The following is a 25522-nucleotide window of genomic DNA, read 5'->3' on the forward strand; positions in this document are numbered from 1 at the left end:
TTGGTTGGTGATACAATATTGTAAACTTTGACTCATTTTTCTTGAGTATTTCAATATTGTAGGATGATATCGATAGCGTTCTCTATAATTTTTAGATTAGGTTTTAAAATATTTGATTGAATACATGTGTTTTTGCATTAGTTGTTGAGTGAGGTCGATACTATTTTTGCTGTGAATGCAGATTCTCATATCGTGACTTTTTCTTGTTTCCACTTCCTCCTACTGCCTAATGAAGACTTGATGTGTCAAAAAAGTCGATCCATGTATTATTAAAGGATTCTTATATAAAAAAATCTGCGTGTCTGGGGTGCTTTTTGGAGTGCTGACCAATGCTGAGGACTTCCATTATTAAGAAGTGCTACAGTGATTGCTTCCTTTACACACACACACACACACACACACACACACACACACACACACACACACACACACACACACACACACACACACACACACACACACACACACACACACACACACACACACACACACACACACACACACACACACACACAGATTACATAGCTCTGTATAATTGGTGGCTTTAGTCACAGTAGTTTTAAAGTGTTTCACCAAGGATCATATCCACAATCCTGGCATTATCTGAGTGGAAATGACAAGTAAAATATATAAAGAGAGTTTAAAAAGCAGTTATTAGAGCCAAAGAGATGTAATACAACAGAGCAAAGTCAACATAATATGGCCTAATGTATGTTTGGGACTTAAAATGAAAGGCATGTAAAGACTCTGGAGTGAAAACCGTCAGGATAAAATCTGAAATAACCAAACATCTCAGTAAGAGCAGCGAAGCGATGTTTGTAGTGATGGAGAGGTCTTACAAGATTTGATCAGAGAAAGAGCACATAGCCTCACAGATACTGAGTTTGAGGTGAGCTCGAGGCAAGAATAGACGTCGAATAAAGCATAAAAATGGAGATGGATGTTGTTGCTATAGAAATGGTGAGCTCTGAGACGTGAAGACTACAAGTGCAATGATCGATGGAGTGGAGGCCTTGCAGTGAACTCCAGATTCTGCCGCTTCTCGGATCCTTCATGTTGCTTCTTATGAAGTTGATGTCTATATTTCAAGGACCATAAAGTTTTTTTTTAATTCGTTACACAAGAGAAGAAAATGCTCGGTTTCTCTCCATCACCTAGTCTCTGTCTCTAGTTTTGAATTTCTGTCTTCTCTGTTGCCTCCTTCTAGTCTCCCGGTGTAGATCACAGCCATATTGAGAGGTGTGAGAGAAAAATATCTCTGATTTGCCCTCTTGCATATCCCAGTATGAATACACCATAATGGCCCATGTGTGTTTTCGTGCATCCTCCAGAACAGCTTGTCTTCCCAATGCTGCAGCTTCATGCAAGGTCAAGGTGGTAGCTAGCAACCTGAGAATGGAAATGAATGCCATTGAAACCACAGTGGAACAATAATGCAGCACGGAGGTCTATAACATTGAAGGGCTATCAGCGCTGTCGCCACGACAGGCTGTTCAGGATGACTGCAGACTTTCAGACCTTCAAGTGCTTCGACTAATAGAGCTCACAGTGCATGTATGCATAAGTGTATTTACACAGAGAAATATCAGGGAAGCCCGTGCAGCGGTGTCCGGTGACCAGTGCCAGTGCTGGGGTTATTAATAGCCAGAATGGGCAGGTGATGGAGCGAGGGATGCAGCTCTCACGGCAGCATTCTGACAACAGATGGAGGCCTTTGATATCCTCCCCTCAGATCTTTATTTAAAAGACACAAACAAAATGAAAGCACAAGATTAAAAGGGCAGATGTGTGTTTGTATCATGTAAAAATCACAAAGAGGACGCGTGGAGTGCGTCCGCGAGCGAGTGCCACATCGAGGGCCACGCGCTTTCTATACGGCGCCAATTCCAACGGCTATTGGTGCAGCTGGTGAATTGACGTGCCACTTCGCACGCAGACATAAGAATAGCCTTCCATGCGCACATACAAAGAGGATTACCGGGGCCGCAGAAATATCCGCAGAGCATGTGCCACACTCTGGCACATTCTGACACAGGGAAATGAAAGGCATACAAGCATGCTCATTATAGCATCTGGTTTGTCTTGGTGTTTATGTGTTGGATCCACACTTCAGATTTAGAGTCCTAATGAAGCTAATATGCTGAAACACACCAGTAGCTCCGATTCTATCATACACAAACACATGTAAAGTATGCTGACATTAGCTTGATTGATATGTTACATGCAACAATCAATGTTCTTACATGTACAAAGCAGTTTTAGTTATTTTAAGTCCATGCAAAATCCACATCATCTAAGAAAAGGTACAATAACTGGTTTGACAAAGCAGTTGCAGTTCAGAAGGAAATGGTTGCATGGGACATTATCAGATTTACAAAGGGTATCACTGACACCAAGTATCGCTGGCAGGACAGTCTGTTGCCTTCTCAACATGCACTGGAAGAGTCTCTCAACTTCCCCGTTTCTTGGGGAAAATGGTAGCACAAGGTGGTTCAAGAAAAATCAAGCCCTTCCAACGCTTCAGGGGGATTTTGGAAACGGGTCAGTGGGCGTGTGGTTATAACTGGCATCGATGAAGATGGCCAAGGTGCCCACAGTGGTGAAGACGACGAAGATCCAGAGGAACATGCGGTCCACCACCATGGCTACATACTGCCAGTCCTCTTTCAGCTGGATGAGGAAAGATTGACGAAAGGGAAGCAGGGGGAAACACAGGACAGAAAAGGAAAACAGAGCAGAAGTCAGGAAAGGAATAAAAGGAAGAGGAATAAGGAAGAAGACGGAGGAGTTTTATCACTTATGAACTTACAGCTTCATAGTCCTTCTCGGCCTGCAGAGCCTCAGCGATATACGTGATGGCGTCTATGGCTGACTTGAGCTCGTCCGGTAGCGTAAGGTAGCTACTGGGTCCATCGATGAACTTCCTCAGATCTGTACACATGCCCTCTGGCTGGAACCTGGAACAAACACGTACATTACTGCAGGAAACTATCCATAAAATATCACAATGGTACAAATAAATCTCAGGGTGCATCCAGGAGAATTTTAAAGTGTCAACAGGCCGACCGGACAAATGCACACAAGCTTGCAGAATGTAGCAACGTGCCAGCAGGTGTCAGTCCGCTCTAATTAAAAGCTGTAAAATAGTAACGCGTTTATGAGCCGGGCCTGCACGTATGCTTTGCACTCTTCTGTCATTCAGAGAGGAATAAAGGGAAGGTCACTGGAGCTCCCCGGGTCCCCCACTGTCAGTGTGGGAGACTCTGCTCTGCATCTGCTGATCGGCCTGTTCTGGCTGAGAAGAACACCGTGTGTGTTCATGTGCACGTTTCTGTGTTTACTTGTTGCCCTCAGTTACCAACTGTCAGCTACCACTTGGTGCCAGGAGTTGCCGAGGGACCCCAGGAGAAAGTTGCTGCATGTACATTCATAACTCTGCTGCCACATGACAGATCAAACATTAGAGGTCAAACTTGTTTTCATTTCTTTCTTGTTCACAATTCTTATTACTAACTGAAAGGAGGGGTTTTCTAGAGCACCGCTGACAAGTCTAAGCCGCACAAGAAAGGTTTTGTATTTATTGCTTTCTCAAATTAAATGATCTTCACAGTGAAATTGAAAATAACTATTATATTCCAAAAACTTGGAGGTGTAAAATAACAGTTTTAAGAATATGAAGTTGCTTTCTACTGTCATTCCTCAAACTCCAACTTCTACATAGAAACTGAAAGAATCAGTAGTCATCAACCTAAACATTTGCACAAACCCGCCCCCTCACCGTCTGCTTCTTTTAAGATGAGCAACTACCTCACAGTCTGCCAGGTTTGTTTACTTTGTAAAGCTGCTTCTGCTAAAATATGTCAACCACAAGCAAAGCACAGCAAATGTTTCTCTGTTAGCTGCAAGAGTGAACATAAAAGTTTTCATGCACTCCCAGCATCTTAGGAACTGAAGGGCCACTGGATTACTGTCCCCTCAGTAACAGGAAAACTCTTAATGTTAGCTGCTAATGTGGCTAGTGTCACAGATCACAATATGAAAAGATGATACCAATTTGACACCAATAAACTGATTGGGTTACTGTGTTGCCACGCCATTTTCTGTACATATACTGCATTTTAATACAACTCCCAAAAACACTGTCCTTATTTACACATTTGTATTTATCTGTGGTCAGGTACCAGAACAAGTTTGAAAGAGTAACTAAAATGCCACCCATTAAGACCAAGTTAACCAGCAGACAGTTCAGAACCATTTCAAAGTTGCTGCTATGCACTGCTAAACTACTGATACAGAACTGATACTTTCTATGACAAACAGGTGAGTTTAAGACAAAAGTTGTGCAGAGAATTCAATGATATTCACAAAAAGAGAAAGTTAAAAGCAAGAGAAAGACCCGGTCTCATACACTGATTCGTGTCTACGTCAGGTTCTGTGCTTTAATTGTTTTGCTCTGCTCTGTAAATCTAAGATGCAGAGAGAGTCTTCTTCCTGAAGTGGTATTTAAAGCGACACATGCATAGACAGTCTGTTTACAACAGAGTTGAAACTCCTAAAAATATACCATCCTTGGGTCCACTTTCTGGTCATAACAGGTAAAGCTAAGCTGTAGCATCAAGGTGACTCCTTATGAATAAAACTTTGTATTCGTGTGAGGATGAATATCGGTTTTCTTCTTTTTGAAGTCATTCGGTCTCACTTTAACATAAAATTATTGATGACATTTTGAAGCATTACTCATTTTCTTCATCTTTCTGCTCTGATTTTTGCACAGTGTGGTGCAGCATGTCCTTGAGCAATGACACATGGATTACTATTGGCTGCTTCCACCGGGGAGACGTAGAGCTCTAATGCTTCTGTAACCTGTAGCAGTGATACAGTATGATTCTCTCAGCACGTCACAGCAAAACTGCTTGTTTGAGAAATAGCATTGCCTTTTAAATGTAAGGATTCGTCTTAGTTTGTTTATTACAGCACGAGTCTTGTTTTTGTGGTGTTGCTCATCACTTCTATTGGACATGATAGCAAGATACTCAGTACAATATTTGCTGAGATCTGGGAACTCATCGGAACATACAGGTTTAGTCAAAATAAACTACTTTATTTAGAGGTGAATGAAAAGTGAGCACACTTGAAATGTGTGCACAAGTCAGATGTGTTGGTCAAAATTGAACTAGACAGGCAGGTTTTTTTTTTTAATTGTAAGAGATGTTTACAGTGGAATATTGGATAATCATTTCACAGGTTGTTGTCTTTTCCAAACGAATTTAACCAACCTGAGAATTTGTTCAGGACAGTATATCAGTGTCCTGAGCAGCTTCTGGTTTCTGAGGTTTTCAAGGAAAACATTGAATTTTGGCTTATTGGTGTTATTCACAGGAGTCTGGATCAAAATTAAGGAAATGTTTGTGCATTTTGAGCAGAATTCCCCTTTATCAAACTTCAACTTCTTTGCAAAACTCACCTTATGTTCTTCTGACCTTGTCCAAACAAACACAACATTAACGCGATCCTCTTCGCAGAGCAGCTGCTTTTCTTATGAAACACCTCAAATATTAAACACCTCCTTCACTTGGAGCTTTGGAACCAAAAACCACAAGTCAGACAGCTTCTCCACCAGAGGGCAGTGTGGCACCGTGCCTTCAAACACACGACAATAAAAGTGTAACTGGGCGGGCAGGGCAAAGCAGGTAGCTGCTTGGTATTCCACGCATGAAATTGGGGGTTTACAATGCAGCGCCGCCATCGCTGCTGCTCCTCAGAGTGTGGCAGGTGAAAAGGCTGTGACCTAAGTAAGGTGAAGCCCCATCAGGTAAAGAGAGAGAAGGTGAGAGAAAAGATAGGGAGGGAGGGAGAGTCACAGCTTGGCCTCTTCACCCCTCCTCCCTTTTCCCCTCCTTTATGGCTCAAAGTAGCACTTCATCAGCGAGAAGTAAATGACTATTGAGGAGACTAATTCAACTAAAACTGGCTGCGTCTGGTGCCAAGACATGCACTAAACCCAATTAAGAAGGTGAGTGTATGTGTGGGCTCCAGAGAGATACTGCTGTCTCATCAAGTTGCTCCAACACAGCCTCCCCCCTTCCTTCCTCCTCCGTTCTTTCACCTCCACTCGCAGCGTCTAACGTGTCAGACTCGATTTGTGTGGGTCATTATTATTTTAGCAACGATTCCCTCCCTCCAGTCGTATTTCATCTCTCGAGGGAGGTTGGAGACGGAGGGTAGGCTGCACGCTGCGAGGACGATTTGGGGTGTATTAAAGGAGCAGCAGGAAGGCAGGCTGGTTCCAGTGTGAAAAGATGACAAGGGTTAAACCGATGGAACAGTTTGTCGCCAATTTGGGTGCCAATACTGGCCCAAATCCAGCTCCTTACTCAACAGCTTCAGGAGCAGTAATCTGTAAAACTTTTGATGAAAATCATCAATCTGCGTTTCACTTGAAGCGTCTGGGTTTAAGGTCTAAAAACCTTTTATTAGAGGTCGTTCCACCTTAAGGAAACCTGATTTGTGTTGCACTTGTTTAACATGACAACCTTACAGTGTTAAATACTGATAAAACTTTGCTTGACACAGTCTGTAGGATCCTTACCTGTGTTCAAACACCTCAAAGCAAAGCACTAACTTTACCTTTAGAACAAATTGTTCCTTGATCCGTTCTTAGGTTGCAAGAGCTCCAGGAATGAAGGCTTGACAGCTTAAATTTCAGTGCAAAGTGCAAAAGTTTATATCATATGACAGCGACTTTTGAGATGTCTAAGTGTGCTTTCTCAAACACTTTGGCACAGAAAAGCAACAAACCACAAGAGAAATGGCTCAGTGCCTCACCTTGAATGAAAACTGGATATGGGAAGAGGAAGAAGAGAAGAAATCCTACATTTCCAAACGAACTATGAGCACTTCATGATGCATTTCACAGCACAAAAAGGAAAACAAACAAAGACAACATGCCACACTAACTTTAACCTCTTAACATTCTCACCTTTATTTGTGTGTGTTTTTAACTAAAAAAACGACAAAAAGCATGGAAGGATGCTGTTTGCTTGACCCTTACAGTAAAAACACCTTGCAGCCATCATGATTCAGCAACTACAGACCACACAAAAGGTAAGAAAGCATAATTTTGTGTATTACAGAGGGTCGCTGCTGCTGCTGCTTTTGTTGTTGTGATGTTTGTATCTTAAAATGTTCTTTCTCTCTTTGTGAGACTTCTGTGTGCTTTCAGATGAGGTAGAATTGGATTCAGAATGGGCCGATGACTTTTAGAATACGAGAGCAGAAATTTATATTTGCCTGCATTTAAACCAGGGAGTATTAAATCTTTGTTGTTTGTCCACTTCTATCATCACTTAAGTTAAGAATACACTTGGAATGCTTCCATGATATTATAATAATGTAGGCCAATGAAAACACTGAGGAGAAGGGGAAAAATTAAATAATAATGGTGGTGATTGAAGTGTACTAACACTAACTAATGGAAGGAGGTGTAGATGTCTGTATTTGGGAAGTTTTACTTGCATATTTTGTCTTTTCATAGAAAATATAAACCAACTGATAAATGACTGTGATTAAATATTATCATAGATTAAACACAACAGCATATAAAGTAACTAAAACTTGCTCTAGCTGCAACACTGAGGTGATGACTGATTGATTAATGGATCAATAATTACACTCCAAGAATATAATAGAACTGATTCTGAAATGCACGAAATCCATTTAATACTTGAAACAAATTTTGATGCTAATAGTTTTGTCCTTTTAACTTGGATTTTGAATGCATTTTACTTGTAACAGAGTATTTCCCATTGATTCTTTTATTTACATAAATACTCTAAATACTGCCCGAAATGTACTTTTATTTACTTCTGCTACAGAAAGGCGTTCCTTTTACATATAATCCATGCAGACGACAGTTACATATGGCTTATATATTACAAGTGGATCAAAGCTTTAATGTATCTTCTACTTACAGCAGCTTCGGCTAGATATCTTGTTTGAAAAACTATGACATGCTTTAGAAATCTGCAATTCTATACAAATATGAGGTTAGCTTCTGCAGTATTTTTTGGAAACTGCATTGGATATCGTATAATGGAATTTGGAGAAGCTTGCACAGGCTAAATATTTGTTTGGTGACAATAACAATTCAAGAGCAGTGTAGCGTATTTTCTAACATTGGTCTTTGTAAACAGATCAGCAAGGTACATCTGCCATCTGTCAGTATATTTAGTTTCTCATTATGTGCACAAATGTGAGCAGCAGAGCCATTTGTTCAATGTGTTTATTTGGCCTAAACAGCCACTTTACTGACTATACACCTGCTTTCTGTGAGATAACTGGAAACATTTACACCAGTTATGTGTTTGGAGTGAAAATATTCAACTCGTGCCATTGAGTCTCAGCCTCAGTTTGTCCAACATTGCGTCGAAAGTTCTCCTTTTGTCTTAACACGCGGACATTCACACATAGTTGATCTCCAGAGCAGATCCAGTCTCACCTGTTGGGTTTGGGGAACAAGATGGAGGTGTCGGGTTTTCGTATGAAATACTCATCAGCCGCTTTGCTGATGACAAAAATCTTCTTCTCCCGGCGGGGCACAGCCTCCAGGGACAGAGGGGTCTCCACTTTTGGCCTCAGCATGCCCAGATAAGGAGGCAGCAGATGGATGAAGATCTGGAAGGAAAGAGAAGGGAAGGAGTACAGGAAAGACTTCTACAATTAGCAGTAAGAACAGTTTGCTGCTCTGCTCCTCCACATCCTCAAGCAGGTTAATTAAGCAGGCTGGTCGACAAACTACAAACATCAAAGCAGCTTTATGCTTTTATGAATGTATAAATGTGTATTTCTTTCCTTGAAAATAACAAACAGGAGGTCATTCAACCATATTTTCAGTCAATATCCTGTTGGCTCACCCAGACCTCGCAGATCCATCGTCTTTCCTGGTATGAAAAAATCCATTTGTTTGGATTCCCGTTTCATGATTTATGGGACAGCTGAAATGTATACTTGCCCTGTATTTGCCTATTAGTGTTGAGAAATGAGTCCAAATGTTGAATTTTGCAGCGAGATAACCTTTGAGAACAGTTGCTGCTGAATGATATGGGTGGAGGAACTAAATGCTTTCCAATTCCTCAAAGTCTCCTCTCAAGGTGTCCTTGGACAAAGCACATAAGTCTGGATGCTCCAGTGGAGCACTTTACTAAAGGACTATAGCTGCACTGGGCACCTCCCAAATGTGTATAATTAAAATAGAACCTGGGAAAAATGAAGTCAATCTTTTATCAGATGGGAGTCCTTGGCTGTCAGATTTGGAGCTTAGAGTATCAGAAGAGTCACTGATAAAACAGCACATCATTGGGCCAAGTGTTAGTGTTGATCAATACCATAAATACTGTAAATGTCTGCTCTTTGAAGCGCTTTGATATCCTTTTATTTAAAAAAAAGTCTTGGCTTGCCTGAATTGACAGATGGATGTCAATAACAGTTCTGGCAGGAGACGCTGTGGCGGCAAGTGAAAAGTGAATTTGGGGAAAGCGGTGTCACTTAATTTAATTTTTGAGCTAATTAAGAGACAAACCCAGTGTGTCCATGTCCCTAAATGACATCCTCTGACCTTTTGCTTCCCGGTTTACAATGACAAGCAGAATAGCTGCTGTGGTCTGCTGTCTGTGTGAGTCACCCACAATGGCATGATTACAGCAACAGCCAAGCAGACAACACTGGGAGCTATGAGAGGTGATGGGAGGCTTTCTCGTTTAGATGTCACGCAACATCAGCTGCACTGTTCTGATTCACTCTCACTGCAGCAGCAAACAGCAGACAGTCCAGTCAGAGAGTAACTGGTGAGCACAGCGGAGCATTTAGAAGCTAAAGAGTCAGATATTTCTCCCAGGAGTTGCCAGAGAACAAAACAGAGCTAAAAGAGAGTGACTTCTATGCAGCTGGACAGAATCACAACCGTGAAGGGAAAAGGTTTCTCTGGAGCAGCTGGAGAACAACAATAATGGACAGCAGCAATAGTAACTTGTGTTTGCTGCCCCCAACTGGCCAAAAATCCAAACAAACACATTGAATTCATTTCATCAGTTCTACATTTAAACATATCATGAATCAGTAAATAAGTGGTACTGGTGGGGAAAATTTGGCATTGTAAACTAGTGCAAGCTATAAATGCTGTAGTGTGTGCCATTAAATCAAAAATAAAAAGTAAATAAGCAAAAACATTAAAAAAACTTCACAGGGAAATTTAAGGTAGTTAATTTTAGTTTAAAATTAAATATCAGGGTAATAAGAACCACTGGAGACACTGAAAACATGTCCGCTGTTTGTAGGAATTTGTGTTTTTTAGCAAAAGTGAAAAGTTTGACAATCTAATATACAAGGTGTCCCAAAAAAATACTGACATCATTTGAGATGTCCATGCTGTAGTGACTACATGGTCAGGAGAAATGACACTTAACAGAATTTAATTTGGATATAAAATGTTTTATTCTTCAAAGTTCAAATGAAAAATTGTGGGGGATGGTAATTTTAGAATGCTCCAAAGTTATTACAAATGTTCAATGTGTGCGCCGATTCTGAAGCTGTCCAGATCCTTTTTCCGACATAAACGGTCTTCCTCTTGAAATTTCTTATGCCACGTCCAAATCTGCTATCCTGTTGGCGCTTGTTTATGAAATTTTCTAACATATTTATGCAGCAGAGTCACATTTGACTGAGTCTGGGCGTACTTTAGTACAAAAAACACCTTTTCTGTTGCAGTAAACGGCATGTCTGTTCTTGAAAGCAGAAACATAAAAATGATCACATTTTTGTTGAGCAAAAAGGGCAAACAAATTTGAAACAAATTATTAGGTGATGAAATGATTTTTCAGGACACCCTGTATATACATAATGAATTTGACTAATGTCTGGCCAATAATAAATTAATTAAGAGCATAAATATTAATACTTTCTTACCAATATATTACTTTTGGAGATGTACGGTACAAGAAAGCTTTGCAACAAAATTTTGCAGTTCAAGTAGTGGGAAAACACTTTTAAGTAAATGTTTATCACTGTGCAGGCTTCTTGTAAATTAAATTATATTTACATTCACTCTTACCAACGTTAATAAAGTGCATTTTATCTGAAAGCATTTGACAAAGTGGTTAAAAGTATTATCCTGTTCACAAAACAGGTGCAAAGCTTTTATATTTTCTAGCTTCTATATCGACAATTCATAAAAAACTCCAAACCGAAATACCTCAAATTTAGGTTCCCTTCCAGCACTCCTGATTAGAAACAGATTCGGGTTGTGAATCATTTCATGTTAGTTTAATTGAAGGTGATGAAACAGTGCAGCAGGCCCTCTGTTTTTCATTTTCAATTTTAGTTTTAACATTCTATTTTTCTCTTATTAATCCAATGTGGCATCTGTTAGATTTCTCCCTTCTCAGAGCATGATAAAATGGGAATATAAGAGAGGGAACTGCACCCCAGAGTGCACTTCTTCATCTACAAAGACATTATTCTTAGAAGAAATCTGCTGTAATTCAGCTGGCGTTGCTGCTCTGGCAGACCAGAGCTTCACACATAGAGACGTAAGCGCCCGAGAGCATCCAAAGCACCGTGAGGGCTCCTCTTTGGAGGAGACCTGAGGAGACAGAACTTAGCCTGACTGAGTGCTGAACTGGAGAAAGAAAACGAGATGCTGAAGGCAGCCATGAGGATGGAGGAGGGTAAAAACAGCAGCTGAGATGATGAGATGTCTGTATAGAGACTCTGATGAAAAAGGTTTCGGTGTCTTTAGAGCACCCTGGTAGAGGTACATATGGACAACTAGAAGTCAGCCATGCCTACAACCCACCTACAGACAGCTCCCAAAGAGTATTTAACTTTAGATTTAACAGCATGTGAAACGGTTTTTCAAGTGGACGGCTCTTTTGCTTGTAGAAAAACGATCATACAAGCAATTAGAAAATGTGTACGGTGACCTAAATTTGTCTTAAACACATATATTTTCCCCTTCAGCATCAGATTGAATCAGTTTTTCTTTGTTCCAGGTGCTCCTCCACAAAAAAAGCTTGGAGGTAAAGACACAAAAATGAGTGAGAAATGTGAAATATCGCAGCATATTGTTACAGACCACTAGACTAAACGAAACTAACTCGACTTTGCTTTGCCTGCTCATATAAAATTTAACTTATCATCTGGGATGTGAGGGTTAATTAAAAAACTTAAAGGTGAGCTAAATGATGAGCAAAAAGGTGCCATTAAAGCAGTGTTTTAACTGCAATAAAAGAATGCTAAAGGAAGAATAGTCATTAGTACCATCATTTGAGGGAATCTAATTATTTTGTTATTAAAACTACATTGATAAATGTAGCATTGTTGGGCCTTTTTATAGGTTTTATTACTCCAGACAGTCTTAAGTGTTGAAATTACACACTTTAAAGTGCATCTTTTTTGCTTTCAGCTCTTGTTTATTTAGATTTTTAGATAATGCATAAGATGCACACACAAAAAACTGCAATAAGGAAACCAAAATAACTTAAAACTGCATTCTTCTCTTTATTTTGGTCACCTGAAGGCAGCAGAGTCACCTGTAAACACAACAATTAGGTATTTTCTCCTTATATTGTCGATTTGTTAACAACAAATAGCCTATTTACACACTGAGCAAATGCAGAAAAGCACTCATTTGTTCAAATTTTCAATATTTACTCTTCTTTATGGACTGTTTTGGCTTCCATTAAGTATAATATGTTGCTCTTCTTTGGCTAAATGTGAATTAAACAGCCGCTAACTTCATCTGCCTTCTATCTGTAACAGCTCATCAAAGCTTTGTTGTTGAAAACTGCTGCGTACTGATGCACTTATGAGCTATGAAAAAGAAGGAAGCAGTCAAGTTGCAGGCTGTAAAAAAAACAACGGTGAGCTAAAAACACCCTTTCACAGTTCAGCATAGCCTCAAAGATGTTGAATTTGTGACCCCTTAAACATTAAACTTTGTCATTAGATGCATTCGTAGCATTAAAATATTTACTAGCGCAGCTTTAGAGAAGGCAGTGGAGGATAGCTGGTATTTTTTTTAAACACAAGCAAAGCTGAAAACAAACCAAAACAACCATAAATTTCCCCTCAGCTAATGTTCCGTGCACAGAACCTCCCTTCCATCTCACATTTCATGACCGACGCTGATCGTCTTGAGAGTGGGAGGGAAAAGAAGCAGAACCTATAATGCCCCCTTCTCCCCCTATCAATCCAGCATCAAGCAGCTCGGTTCCATTAAACCATGCAAATCACCTGCGTATATAAGAGCCTTCTTAGAGGTGAATGTTCCCTGAAACCGTGACAGAACAAAGTCCTTACGCCTGTAATTAGCTCCACGTAATGTACAGAGAGGGCAGCAGCCACTGATGGAGGTTAATGGTATAACATGACATTTAGAGTGTCGAGGACTGTGCCGACTTAATTCAGTGGTCTGCCTCAACCCAAACTACTACCGCCACTGCTTCCATTACTGAATTAAGGCAAAAATTAACATTGCATTGATGAATTATTTCGAGGCCATGGCTTACTACACTAATGGAACCAGGCACTTCTGGCCAACAAAACAGATGTTTGCCTAAATTTAATTAATTTTACATATATTTTTACTCAAATCACAGCCTCATTTGTCCCTAAAATGTGCAATAGCTTTGGCATTTATTGTAGATAGTTGCATTAATGCACTTATTTACCAGTTTTAGTTTCCACTGTATAGTCATAAAGATAAATATTTGAGAGAAAAGCATTTTTCAGACTCCTACTTCCCAATCTCCCCTGTCCTTCCCCTTCAGGTCTCTCTGAGGACATGCTGGCATGGCATCTTAATGACATCACTTTGACACAAACTGCAGAGAAAACGAAGGCTGAGTTAAAGCCCCGTTTTTGTGATTCAGCAGCTTGTATTCTTGCTAAATGTTCCACCGACAGAAAAGACGCCTTCCTTGTGTATTGTTCTGAAATATGATAAATGACCGATCTGAAGAGGAAAACAAGTCTGTAGATGCTCTATGACTGCAGATTTTCACAAACAATGCCGCTGTTTTCCAAGCAATAGAGCTCAGTAGCAGTCAAAGCACTTATGACTACTGATTGACCGACACCATGGGAATCTGCATCATGTGTTCATCCGTGTTTTGTGATATTTTGTGCTCACCTTGCGCATCCACAGGGGCATCATGTGGGTGTTGGGCGAGCGGTGGTGGAGGTTGAGCACGACCACGCTGAGAATGACGGAGAAGGTGACCAGGATCATGGTGAACATGATGTAGTTGACGATGATGGGGACGCCCAGCGAGGTCTCGGGGATTTTGTCAGCCAGCAGCAAGAGGAACACAGTGAGGGTGAGCAGCACGTTGATGGACAGGCCCATCTTCTCACCTGATGGAAAGAAAGTAAAAAGAACTTTTTATTTGGGAAGATGGGCTTCTAAATGCTCACAAGGTCTAAGAATCAGACTAATTCTGTTGAGATATCCTCCTTAAACAGTGTTCATTTTTGACAATTTGGTCGATATTTGTACGATACTTCTGTCACTGAAATAGGAAATGCTCTCTTAAGATGCATTTTACATCGAATTTGTTGCACAAATTTACTTTTTTAATGTTGAATACAATCTTTCTAATTTTTCCCCTTATGGCTGTTGTCTTATTTTATGACTCATTGAGCTTCCTTCAGTTGATTTTAGCAGCATCTGGGCCAAGTAATGCAGCAGTAATGACGCTAATAGAAAATTCATCTCCCATTTTAAGTGAAGCTGATTGGCCGACAGAGCACAGCATCCCCGGTGCATTCACTGGTCACTTACAAACTGTGTCTGGTTAAAGTGGAAAGACAAGGAGATGCATGCTCCCTCCAGAAGAGGAGCATTTAGCTTACTGACAGGAAGGTTAATGTCAAATTGTGAAATTTAAATTCAGCTTCTTGATTCAAACTCCCGCAGGTCCTTTTATCGTGAGCTTACACGCAGCAAATTCAGTCATCTGCAGGAGTAACAGACCTCAAAGGAACAAATGATAGAGAACGATTACTTAACGAATCAATAAAAAGCAGACTATTAGAGAAAATAATACTTGGACCATGTAAGTATAGGAAATAAAGTGCACTGTCAAGCTGATTACTCTGGGTTGTATTTCTACTGCTTCCAATTTTGAGGCTATCGACTCAGCCGTGCTCCTGGAAGCAAGAATGTAATCTGAAATTGAATCCCTTTGTAACTGGATAAATGTTTGATTGCCCAATTTAAAGAAACCCACCACAAACACAATTAGAAAATAGCATTAGCAGATTTAGCGATCGATGATTTAGCAGTGTAATCCCAACCAACACTACATCAAAGTGGAAATCTTATGGATCACTACTTAGACTGGCACACAAAGAGATTCAATCATCTACCCTTTAGCTCATAATTAAATCATTTCAAGTGTCTACCTGCATCGGGAGGCAGGTAGAAGTTAAAGATGGCGATGATGGTGATGAGAATGCAGGGGAGGATGATGTTGAGCACGTAGTACAGAGGCTTCCTCTCGATGATCAGGTAGAAGGTCATGTCCTCGTACAGGTCGTCATTCACGTTCTTCCTGCTTGGCTTATGCCTGATGGTCCACTCGCCACCCTCTGGGGGAACATTCACAGCTCGGGCATTTAGAGACGATTTCAATTAAGATCAGCACATTTAATATTCTTACCACACAAGCAGCACATTTGCATACCACCAGAGAGTCCGAACAAGAGTGCAAACACAGTTGAACAAGTCGGAAACACTCCTGTGACCATGTTTCAAATATTAAGCAAAAAGCAAACATAAAGCACCTAATAAGACAATTAAAAACAGTGTATGATGTGAACGACGCTCACCGCTGTACGCCTCGTCTAATTGGATCTCCCGGATCTCGTTGCCTTTCGAGTCCAGCGCGTACTGAAGGTCGATCTCTGTCGAGTCATACGTGTAGGAGCGGAACTGCATGGTGCAATTCTGCCAGTCAAATGGGAAATATGTTACCTAGATAGAGAAACAGGAGTGTAATGAGTCAGAGAGGAGGTCCAAACTGAGGAGGAGATGATGGAAAACAAAAGTTCTTTGAATGGTTGTGCATCTATGTATGTTCACCTTGACTCCACAGGCGCTGCAGTAGAGAGCAGGAGGGGTCCATGTGACCCTACCGTTACTATAAACCTGGACATGGACTTCCAGGGCCACGTTAAGCACCCCATCATTGCTGCAAACAGAAATTAGATGAAATATGAATCTTGTTTAACCATCATCAGTACACCTGGGGTCCAGGCGGACTTTTGTGGCCAAAAGAATTATTGCTGTCTTTTGAGGCAAAGGTAATATTTTAAAAAAGTTAAAAGTGCATTTAAATCAATTCAATTCAGCTTTATTTATATAGCCCCAATTCACAACATGTGCTATCTCACAGAGGTCCACATAGAAAGGTGATGCATTTTAAACAGAGAACCCAACAATCTAAACATCAATCTAAGCAGTCTGCAACGGTGGAAAGAAACAACAAAAGAAACCCTTTAACGGGGACGAAAGAAATTGAAATTCTGACGGAACCAGGCTCAGGGAAGACAGCCATCTGACTCGACCAGGTGAGTTGAGAGTGGGGATGAAAGGAGGTGGGGCATAGCGGGATAAAACATTACCAAGAAGAGATGAAAATGCATGAAACATTTTTTATGCAAGTTAGCTGCTCTGGAATGCTCATAAAAGTGCCAGATTACAAAAAAACTACACAAAAACAATAGGCTGTTCAGAAGACAATAACAAACTAGCTCATTTGTTAGCTTTAGGCCTTTTACAAAGATAACAGACCGGGTTCACACAGTGAGATGTCTCCATTTTATACTGCAACACTAATCACAAGGACGTTATTAACAGATAGCGGCAATATTAGCACCTTATGCTGCTGACTCAGGTGATAAAATCACATCGGAGCAGCATGTAAAGTTTGAATCTCATCTACAGACTTTGCTTCCTCTCACTCAGCCTTTATGTCTTGTTATTTTCTACACCACTGCACAATTTGTGGGAAAGTACAGTTAAAAAGAGTCACTGAAGGTAAAGCTAAGGTAATGTGTCGTATTTATGCTTATTGAGGTCACACTGCTCCCTCCTTTCGCTCACCACCGCTGTAGAGTGCATCAACATTTGGCCGTAGTCCCGTTCCACGAGATCCTTCATTAAAACATTTTTATTGGCGAGGACAGAACGGAGACACTCGGCACATTTCGCAGCGCACTGCTAAGGGCAACGCTAATGTTGGATGTATACAAAGCTGGTTTGGCAGTTAAGCTCATAACATAATGCACAATGAAGACATCAAGTCAGTTAGACACAGATTTAGCCTTCAGTCAGTGAGCAGCGTTTGGTTTTTACGCCTCTGGTTAGTTTACAGAGAGAAGCCTGTGTCCTTAATGTGGGCCTTTCTAAAAACCCTGTGAAGGTGCTGCTGCTGTGAAAATAACCACCATTGGTCTTTCAGAAGCAGAGAAGTACACGCATGTCTGCATTTGTGTGAATGTACATGTTTGTGTGGATGTGAGCGGTTCCAAGCGAAAGCCTCCCAAGCTGAAGTGGCTGAACGGTGCCATCAGCTCAGTTATTAGGGAGCCATGCTGCTTAATTGCCTATAAAGTGTTGACGAATGGAGCAGTGGGGATATTTACAGTGGCATTAATGGGAGCATGTATGTGTGTGGGAGTGGAGGGGAAAAAGGACGCTTGACTTGCTGTTCTTAATATCTAAATTCTTTACTTTAGTGCCGTGACATGCAGCTTTTTGAATCCACATGTGCTGTTGTAGGCATTAGTATGACTCAAGTGAGGCTAGCGAGGCGATGTTCACTTTCGAATGCTGATGATGCCTTTATCAGCTGCTCATTTTGGCTTTTTGGAAACTTGACACCACCAGAAAACAATAATGCTGGCCGCTTGTGTCAGGGGGTTAAAATGGCCGATAGTACTTGCTTTCAAAGTCCACATCACTCATGTGAAAACCATAACTTGGCCATAAGACATGATAAATGTTACATTTAATGTTATTTTAACCCAAACAACCAAGTGATTTGAGTGCCTAACGCAAACCAAGCGACTTAAAAAGTTATTCACATAATAGATTCATAACTAGTAACTGGGGATCATAGAAAGTTAGGTGCTTTGATCCAGATTTACAAGTGTGCCCTTTTTATCGTCACAACTTCTCAAAACTAAAACCTTAAATGCTTGTAAGAACTAATTATGAGCTTGACTTGAGCTGTAAGGAGCAGCCTAGTTATATAACAGATGGCAATTAAAGCTAGCTAGATGTGAGCGATCTGTAGTATAAGCAGGGTAGAATTACATCAACTCTGCATGAATACGAGCACAAAAATGACTTTAACATTGCGTCAGCGAGAATAAAAAGGAAAACATGTTGGAATAAATTGACATTGGGAATGAATTAATACTTAACCTGAAAACACTTATTTGCATCTTATTTAAACCCTTTGATGCACAACACAGATCAAGAGATACTTATTTTTCATTGAATATGAGTCACTTTTGACCCATGTTTTGCATCAAAGGGTTAAATGTCTGCAACACAAAGAAGACGCCCATCTGTAAGTGTGAGGGTGGTAAAAACAAATTACCCCTTGGGGCCCACTTTGAAGCCAAATATACAAAAACAAAATGGAGCAAAGTGACCAAACAGTTGTTCCTCTCAACTTTTTAGTGATTAATTACTGTCAGTGTGAGTGGCAGCGCTTACTTATTGATGAGGACAATGTCAGGAAGCCACACCTTCACAGCGGGGATACGCAACACCTCAATCCCATCAAACTGCTTTGGTTTCCACGACAACCGATAATCCGTCCATTCCTGTTTGAAATATTCAAAAAGCGGCATCATGTGTGGGGATGTGAGAGTTACATACAAGTGCATTAAAAAAGCAGCACGACAAGAGAAACAAAAAAATTGCAGAAGGCGGAAACTTTGCATTTACAAATGTAACCAATTTGTCATTTCATCAGTTTATTTTTCATTTTTCCGCTGCTGTAATTACATTCCTCTGGGACGGTTTCCCCGTGCATTTGTCCCTGCATAACAAAACACCATTTGCATATTTCATTTCGCTGGTTATTATGACTGCTCCAGCTGTGTGTATTGGCACTGGGCTCTCCATGAAAAAGGAGGTCTTATGTTAATACATTTATTGCCACTGTTGAGATAGTTAAAATGATGTGAAGCAGTCACAAGTTATTCATTTACACCATAGTGCACACAAAAGAGCCACCAGATCATTCATGCAAAGAGACTTACCAGATTCATGACAACAACTGTGCTCATTTCTTCATTTTTCATGTTCTGAAGAAAAAAAATGGGAAAAAAAAATGTTATTTCAGATTCTTTCAACTGCAACTTGAAGTTTCAAAATAGTAGTCCATAAAGCAGTTGGTGACCACACCATCACCTGAAATAACTGTTGTAATGTTTACACCGCCTGCTTCATTCAATGGAAGATGTGCTCACAGGACTGTGGCCTCAGGAGAGAGGTCTGCTGCTGGACTGCTTTCGATTCTTTTCGGATCACACATACATATTTATATGCAAAGGAAGCAGACACAACATGGCGTGTTCCAAGAAACACTGTGGAGATAGTAGTTTCTCAGATGGGATGAAGACTTTTATTAGGGTTTAGACATTTTGCTGAATATTCTTACTCCCTTTCAGGCAGAAATGGTTTAATGTATGTGTGGTAGGTACAGGGCTGCAACCATTGAGCTTGTGATCAAGAGTCCATCAACCACAAACACACTTTATGATAGTTTTACTACTGTACATAGCTCACAAAACAACATAAGTTAAAAGGGCAGCATTTGTTGCATAATGGTCCTTTTTGCAACTGCATATTGTGATCACATGGTAGGAAGCAGGAAGGCTGAGCTTCTATAAGCCGGGTCTGCTATTTAAAACACCAGGAGGAATGTCAGGGAGACAGCTGGGCCCGAAACAGAGAAGGAGGGGGTTGGAGACGGCAGACTTAAACCATCTCTCTCCCTCAAACAAACACACAACGAACCTATCTCATTACTGACCTATCATTCACCGATACTTCCTGTAACTGTTTGAATTCACCTCAGGGCCAACGTTAATAATAACTCTGCAGTTACCCAGCTGACTAGTTCTGAGCATCCAAGTGGGTCAGTTTTCAAGATCGTTCCACTCCAGAACTTAAAGGGTCCCATGTGACTTCCTCTCCAGAGCCAGGCTGACCTTGAGTGGAGGTGTAAGGAGCATGCTCGCTGTAGACGGCCGTGCGGGTGCAGAGTGTGTGTCGCTTTGGATACCACAGAGAACAGAGCCGAGGGGAAAATAAAGAACACATAAAGTGACCTGGTGTGTGTGTGTGTGTGTCTGAGCGTGCACTCACTTGTTATCTTTTTATGCGGTCACACAGGCAGCAGCCCAGTCAGTGCATGCTGCTAAAACACCCTTTCCCAGCGTGAATGAATAAAAATACAGTACTTCACTTCAGTAGTACTCATTTGTGCCATCTGGCTCTGAATTCAGACCCAGATGGTTCTTAGATATATTCACAGTGTTGAATACAAAACTTCAGCATTTCATTTACATTTGAGAGGCAGAGAAGCTCCTGAGGCAGCAGAGTCCTAGTTTTTCTGGCTAAAAGCTCCAGCATGAAGCCTGACCAAACAACAACCTCCAGCATTGGAAAAATGGCCAGATTCAGATGTTAACGGCCACTAAATGACCCATTATGAGTGCATATCAATCCCAAGCATAGGGATCTCCTCCTTCTAGCAAGCTCTGTATGTGCAATAGTATTCAATCTGATTGTTACTAAACAGAAACTAACCGTGACTGTGTTAGCGACCTCTTACGGTAATAAGAATAAGTGCATGTAAAGTTTCTGATGGAGCTTGTAATAAACATAGCAACAGAGAACATTTGCGAAATAGTCCAATCATTTTGGTGCCTAAACTTAACCGACTGTAAAGTTTGAAATTGTTATGTAATTAGTTGTTTAGTGTATGTGTGCATACTCATGTAATAAACATTTCTTTGTTATGGCTGTGTGCCTCACCAGACCAACGAAGGAGGAGAGGACCATCCCCACACGGACCACCACCCTCTCTTCAAGGCTGCGAGCTGGCCGGACCTTTAGGTTGTAGCCAGTGAAGATGGTCTTCATCAAATTCTGCTCCATTTCAACAGCACCTGAATGACACATAGACAGGGCTGGTCTGACACAGTTTAAATAGGACAATTAAGTCAGGTTTCAAGCAGAAGCCCATTCAAACTTTTATTATTAGTAGTCATTTTAATTTAACCACCTGGAAAAATATTTCTCCTTTACTTCTTGATAAAAAATGGAAAGTACAAGTCAGACCAGCAGCTAAAAGGAAAAATGTCACAATAAAAGCAAAAAAAAAAATGTGTTTAGTTCAAAGTGAATTGTCACAAACATTCGTCTTTGGTCTGTAAATTTAATCAAACTGTGTACATTATGTACGGATACTGAATCGCTTGACCTAAATATGTAGTGGGCGGCGGGAATTGATGAGACTCGGAAACACCCCAAGAATTTAATCAGCTGTTCTTTGTATTATTAAGTCCCGATAAGTCCACAGCAGACGATTTGTAGTAGGATCGCAGCTGACATAGTGTTCACTTGTAGTCATAGTTACATTGACGCCGTGCCGCTATCTCGCAACGATACAGAAATCTCTAACAAATCTGTGGATCTAGACCATAAGCTGCATCACTGCCAAAATCTAACTGCTTGGTCCTAGAGTCATTTCTGACCTTCCCTGAAAATTCCATCCAAATCCGTTGCTAACAGACAGACAGACAAACAGATGGACAAACGTACGCCAGTCATCACATAACTCTGCCACATTCCTTGGTGGAGTAATAAAGAGCATAATGCCTGAGTGTTGTCTGAAGACTGTAAATGTCTCACTGCAAGCTTGAGCCAACCAAAACCAAAATGCTCACATTCCGTTGCATTTTCATACATAACTCATGTTTTCCTGGTGCCCGTTTCCTCCCAAGTATCGGAAGGTTAGAAGCATTTATAATCAGCAGCTCCAGTGACGCAGCATTCATCACATTTGGCATCGCTGTGGCCCCAGCAGGATCTGACCTGACAGGAATAAATGACGACGATCACCCAGCAAGGCACCCCCATTAGCTAGGCACGGGGAAGCATGGCTGCTGATGGGTGAGCGATGGGATGGGAGGCAGTTGTTGAAGGCTAGAATTTAGCATTTTTATCTCCCTTCCTAGTTCAGATAACTTGGTAAATACCTGAGCGGACTAAAACACAACAACATCAGATGGGGCAAAACAGGCCGCTGCTGGGCATCTCACTTGTTTGCTTCAGATTGCTTTCTAGGTTTTTTGCTCTGGAGAGGAGAATATATAACCCCTGAAAAGACACTTAAATCGTCTTTCAGCATTTTTTTTTATACAACTTCCCTCAACACAAGTGAATGCACTTGCTAAGCAGTGATGTAAAAATGCCCCCGACAGCAATAAAGTCCAAAATAAACGACATCCTTGCACTTGTCTAGCAACCAGCGGTCAGTTATCAAATCAACTGTCTGAAGAAGCCATTGATTTCTCTGAAGAAACAGATGCCTCTCAGCTGACAATGATTGTTTATGGCTTCAGTGTCTCTGATGATATTTACTTGACTGCTGTGAGTACTAACACAGACAAAATCTTCTGTCATGGCATCACTCTTTCCACACCTTTATTTATCCCTTTCTTGTTTTCTTCCAATCTGTTCTGACAGCATAAGCATGGATGCACCAGTGCCCTGCTTTTGTCCCACCAAACCAGGAGGGAAGAATTTGAACACTGAGCATTGTTAATCACACCAATGGCTTGCTACTTGGTTTTGTAGATCTTTGTTTTATCACAGCCTGCAGAGAGAATGATGAAATAAATGCAACTTATTGCAATGTTGATGTCCATTTTTTTTAAAAACACAGAATGTTACTATGCTAATGTTAGCATTCTGCTAAAAGCCCTGGAAGTACAGTCTCATACATTCACTGGTAGAATCCCATACGTGTGCGTTTAATAATATCATGTTTCTTTGGCGCGTTTATTTCCTGTAGGTTTTACTTTGATGCCAAGTGCATTGTGTTTAGGAAATCTCTGCTCTGTCTTCAACTAAAATGTCAATATTGTACCTTTAATATTGTCATTAAATGTGTTCCAGATACACATAAATGTTCCTATGTTAGTTCTTGGGTGGTGTCCAGTGTTAATCTAGTGGTCTGTTTACTGGTCAATCTCTAGTATTATTATTCCATGTATCATTTTACGTGTGATATTATTCTAGTATCTATTACATGGCTACTACAGCTTGTGTCTTACCTCCTAATGTGCCCAGGCTGCATAAGCAACATGCCAGCAGAATCAGCTCCTGACTTTTCATGGCGAAACCCCAGATCCAAACTCCTCTCCTCCTGAAAACGCAGATCCTCGGTGGGTTAATCCAACTTCTTCAACTTCCTCACTGGAAGTGTTCAGCGCTGGGTTTTGGTTTGGTCACTCTGGACTGTTGTTGTCTGTCAGTCAGGCCGGTCAGGCCAACTGCTGTCTGCTCCAATTACCTCCAGGAGGGAGAAGGGGGGAGGTTGTGCATGTCACACCAGGCATGACTCCGCTCAGTAGCAACTCATGATAGAATGGTTAACATGAGAACAAAGTTTCCCTCATCCCACCCAATCACTTGAGAGATCATTGGAAAGGCCGAGGCGTCCTCTACTGAGCAAATTAGGATTTACTACAGTAGTTCAAATGAGTCCAAAGATAGAGATCAAAACAGAGGACATAAATGAATGTCATTGTATTAAAGATATTAAAGGATTAGAACCCTCAGTATGTTCTTACCAACTTTGCTGTGCCGACTTCTGTTTTTACTTATCCCTTTGCCTCACATCCCACTGGCCCTAAATCCCCTTTTCTGCCTGCTCTCCTCCCACTCTTTCATTACAGGAAGATTCCACAATGCCTCATCAAGATTCTGCCCCCACCTGTTCCCAGCCGTCCTCAACACACCACCATCTGGTCTCCACCCATCATCGACGCAATACTAATTTCTTTCCCTTCCATCCCTCTCAAAGCTTTCGTCCCTGAATCTCAAGGAATCTTCGAGCTATCTGAGGTGATAAATATTCTAAGTTCCTTCGGTGTAGCGCGATTCTGATGTACGATTTGGTTTCACAGCATGGAAGAATAAAACTCATGTGTGTCATGTCCAGCCGACTACCCAGACATACAGAGGTGACACAGCGGCCATTATTCTTACTGTATAACGCTAAAGCTGATCGAAGCGTTTAACTGCCAGACACTGCTGTATTTTCTGAAGGCCCCTGCAGTAAAACATCTCTATCCTCCTCTTTATATCCCTCCACTCATCTCTTCAGGTCATCCACGCCAGACTAATTTATGATCCACTGTCCCTGCCATTTGGCCCGCCGCCAATTTAATTACCATAGAAGCTAACTATTAACAGCTAGCAGCCAGTGTCAAGTCACACATCACACCGGTGGTCAGGAGGGAAAGCATGAAGCGGCTGGCAGCAACTCAAATTCAGGCAACTGTTAAAGATCGCTCTTTAATTCAGAAGTAAGTAGTTAACTTCAGTCGGATTGATTGTCTCTTCATGTTGATGCATTTTGTTCAAGTAATGATGTGAGCTAGACTATAGTAATCAGATAACACGGAAATATGATGCTGTCTCTTTAATAAAATTACACAGTAGATGTTTGAAATGATTATTTTATTCCAATATGGTGTTGAAGTTCTTCTAATTATAATAAAAATGCATCAGCGTAATCATTTTGGTTCTTGCCTTTTCTTCCCCTAATTACTGAAGAAATGTCTGATATCTAGAAATTCAATTAAATTTTAATTACATTTCACTGAAATATGAATGTAATACCAATTAAAGTGAAATGCATGTTAAGATTTCATCAAAAAGAGTTTACTTCATGGTCCAAATGTCAGTGGGCACCAAATAAAAAACCTACACAATCAGCAATTTTTCAGAACAAATTCATATGCTGTAACATTATGGGTTTTATGGACCTAGAACCAAAAATAGGAATTGAAAACTTCACAGACTGCTCCTATAAAAAGTGAAAACTGTACCTGGGTTAAACTTAGCTACCATCTTCTTTGCAGTAGTTTGGAATGCAGTCTGGAAGTCTTACTCTGATTTCACCATGGACCTTAACCTTGCAGAGACAACATATTACATTTCACGTTGAACAGACCCAAACTTCATATTGTTCACCATCACTGGTGTTCAGATTTGGGTCTACAGCTCAAACTTAGACACCAAACAGCATTCTTCAAGGACCTGAAATCTTCAAGACTGAAGTGGCAATTCATTTTGTTCGGCATTCACCGTGGATTCATTCCTCAAGCTCAGCATCTGGTTTGACTGAAGCACCTGAGAAGGAAC

At 40.8% G+C, this 25522-nt stretch overlaps 1 protein-coding gene across 1 annotated transcript; it reads right to left on the reverse strand.

Moving 5' to 3' along the window:
* Window positions 1–1727: 1727 nt before the first annotated feature.
* chrnb1 (cholinergic receptor, nicotinic, beta 1 (muscle)) lies at window positions 1728–24537 on the reverse strand. Its single transcript, XM_022217982.2, has 11 exons — window positions 23425–24537; window positions 21119–21252; window positions 19336–19380; window positions 18785–18894; window positions 16139–16247; window positions 15886–16030; window positions 15460–15645; window positions 14186–14409; window positions 8498–8673; window positions 2810–2957; window positions 1728–2670 (listed from the first exon to the last, which is right to left on the reverse strand). The coding sequence occupies exons 1-11, from the start codon at window positions 23483–23485 to the stop codon at window positions 2521–2523; spliced, it is 1488 nt and encodes a 495-aa protein (XP_022073674.1). The 5' UTR covers window positions 23486–24537; the 3' UTR covers window positions 1728–2520.
* Window positions 24538–25522: the final 985 nt, after the last annotated feature.

This window comes from Acanthochromis polyacanthus, chromosome 23, assembly GCF_021347895.1.
Source record: "Acanthochromis polyacanthus isolate Apoly-LR-REF ecotype Palm Island chromosome 23, KAUST_Apoly_ChrSc, whole genome shotgun sequence".
Classification (NCBI taxonomy): domain Eukaryota; kingdom Metazoa; phylum Chordata; class Actinopteri; family Pomacentridae; genus Acanthochromis; species Acanthochromis polyacanthus.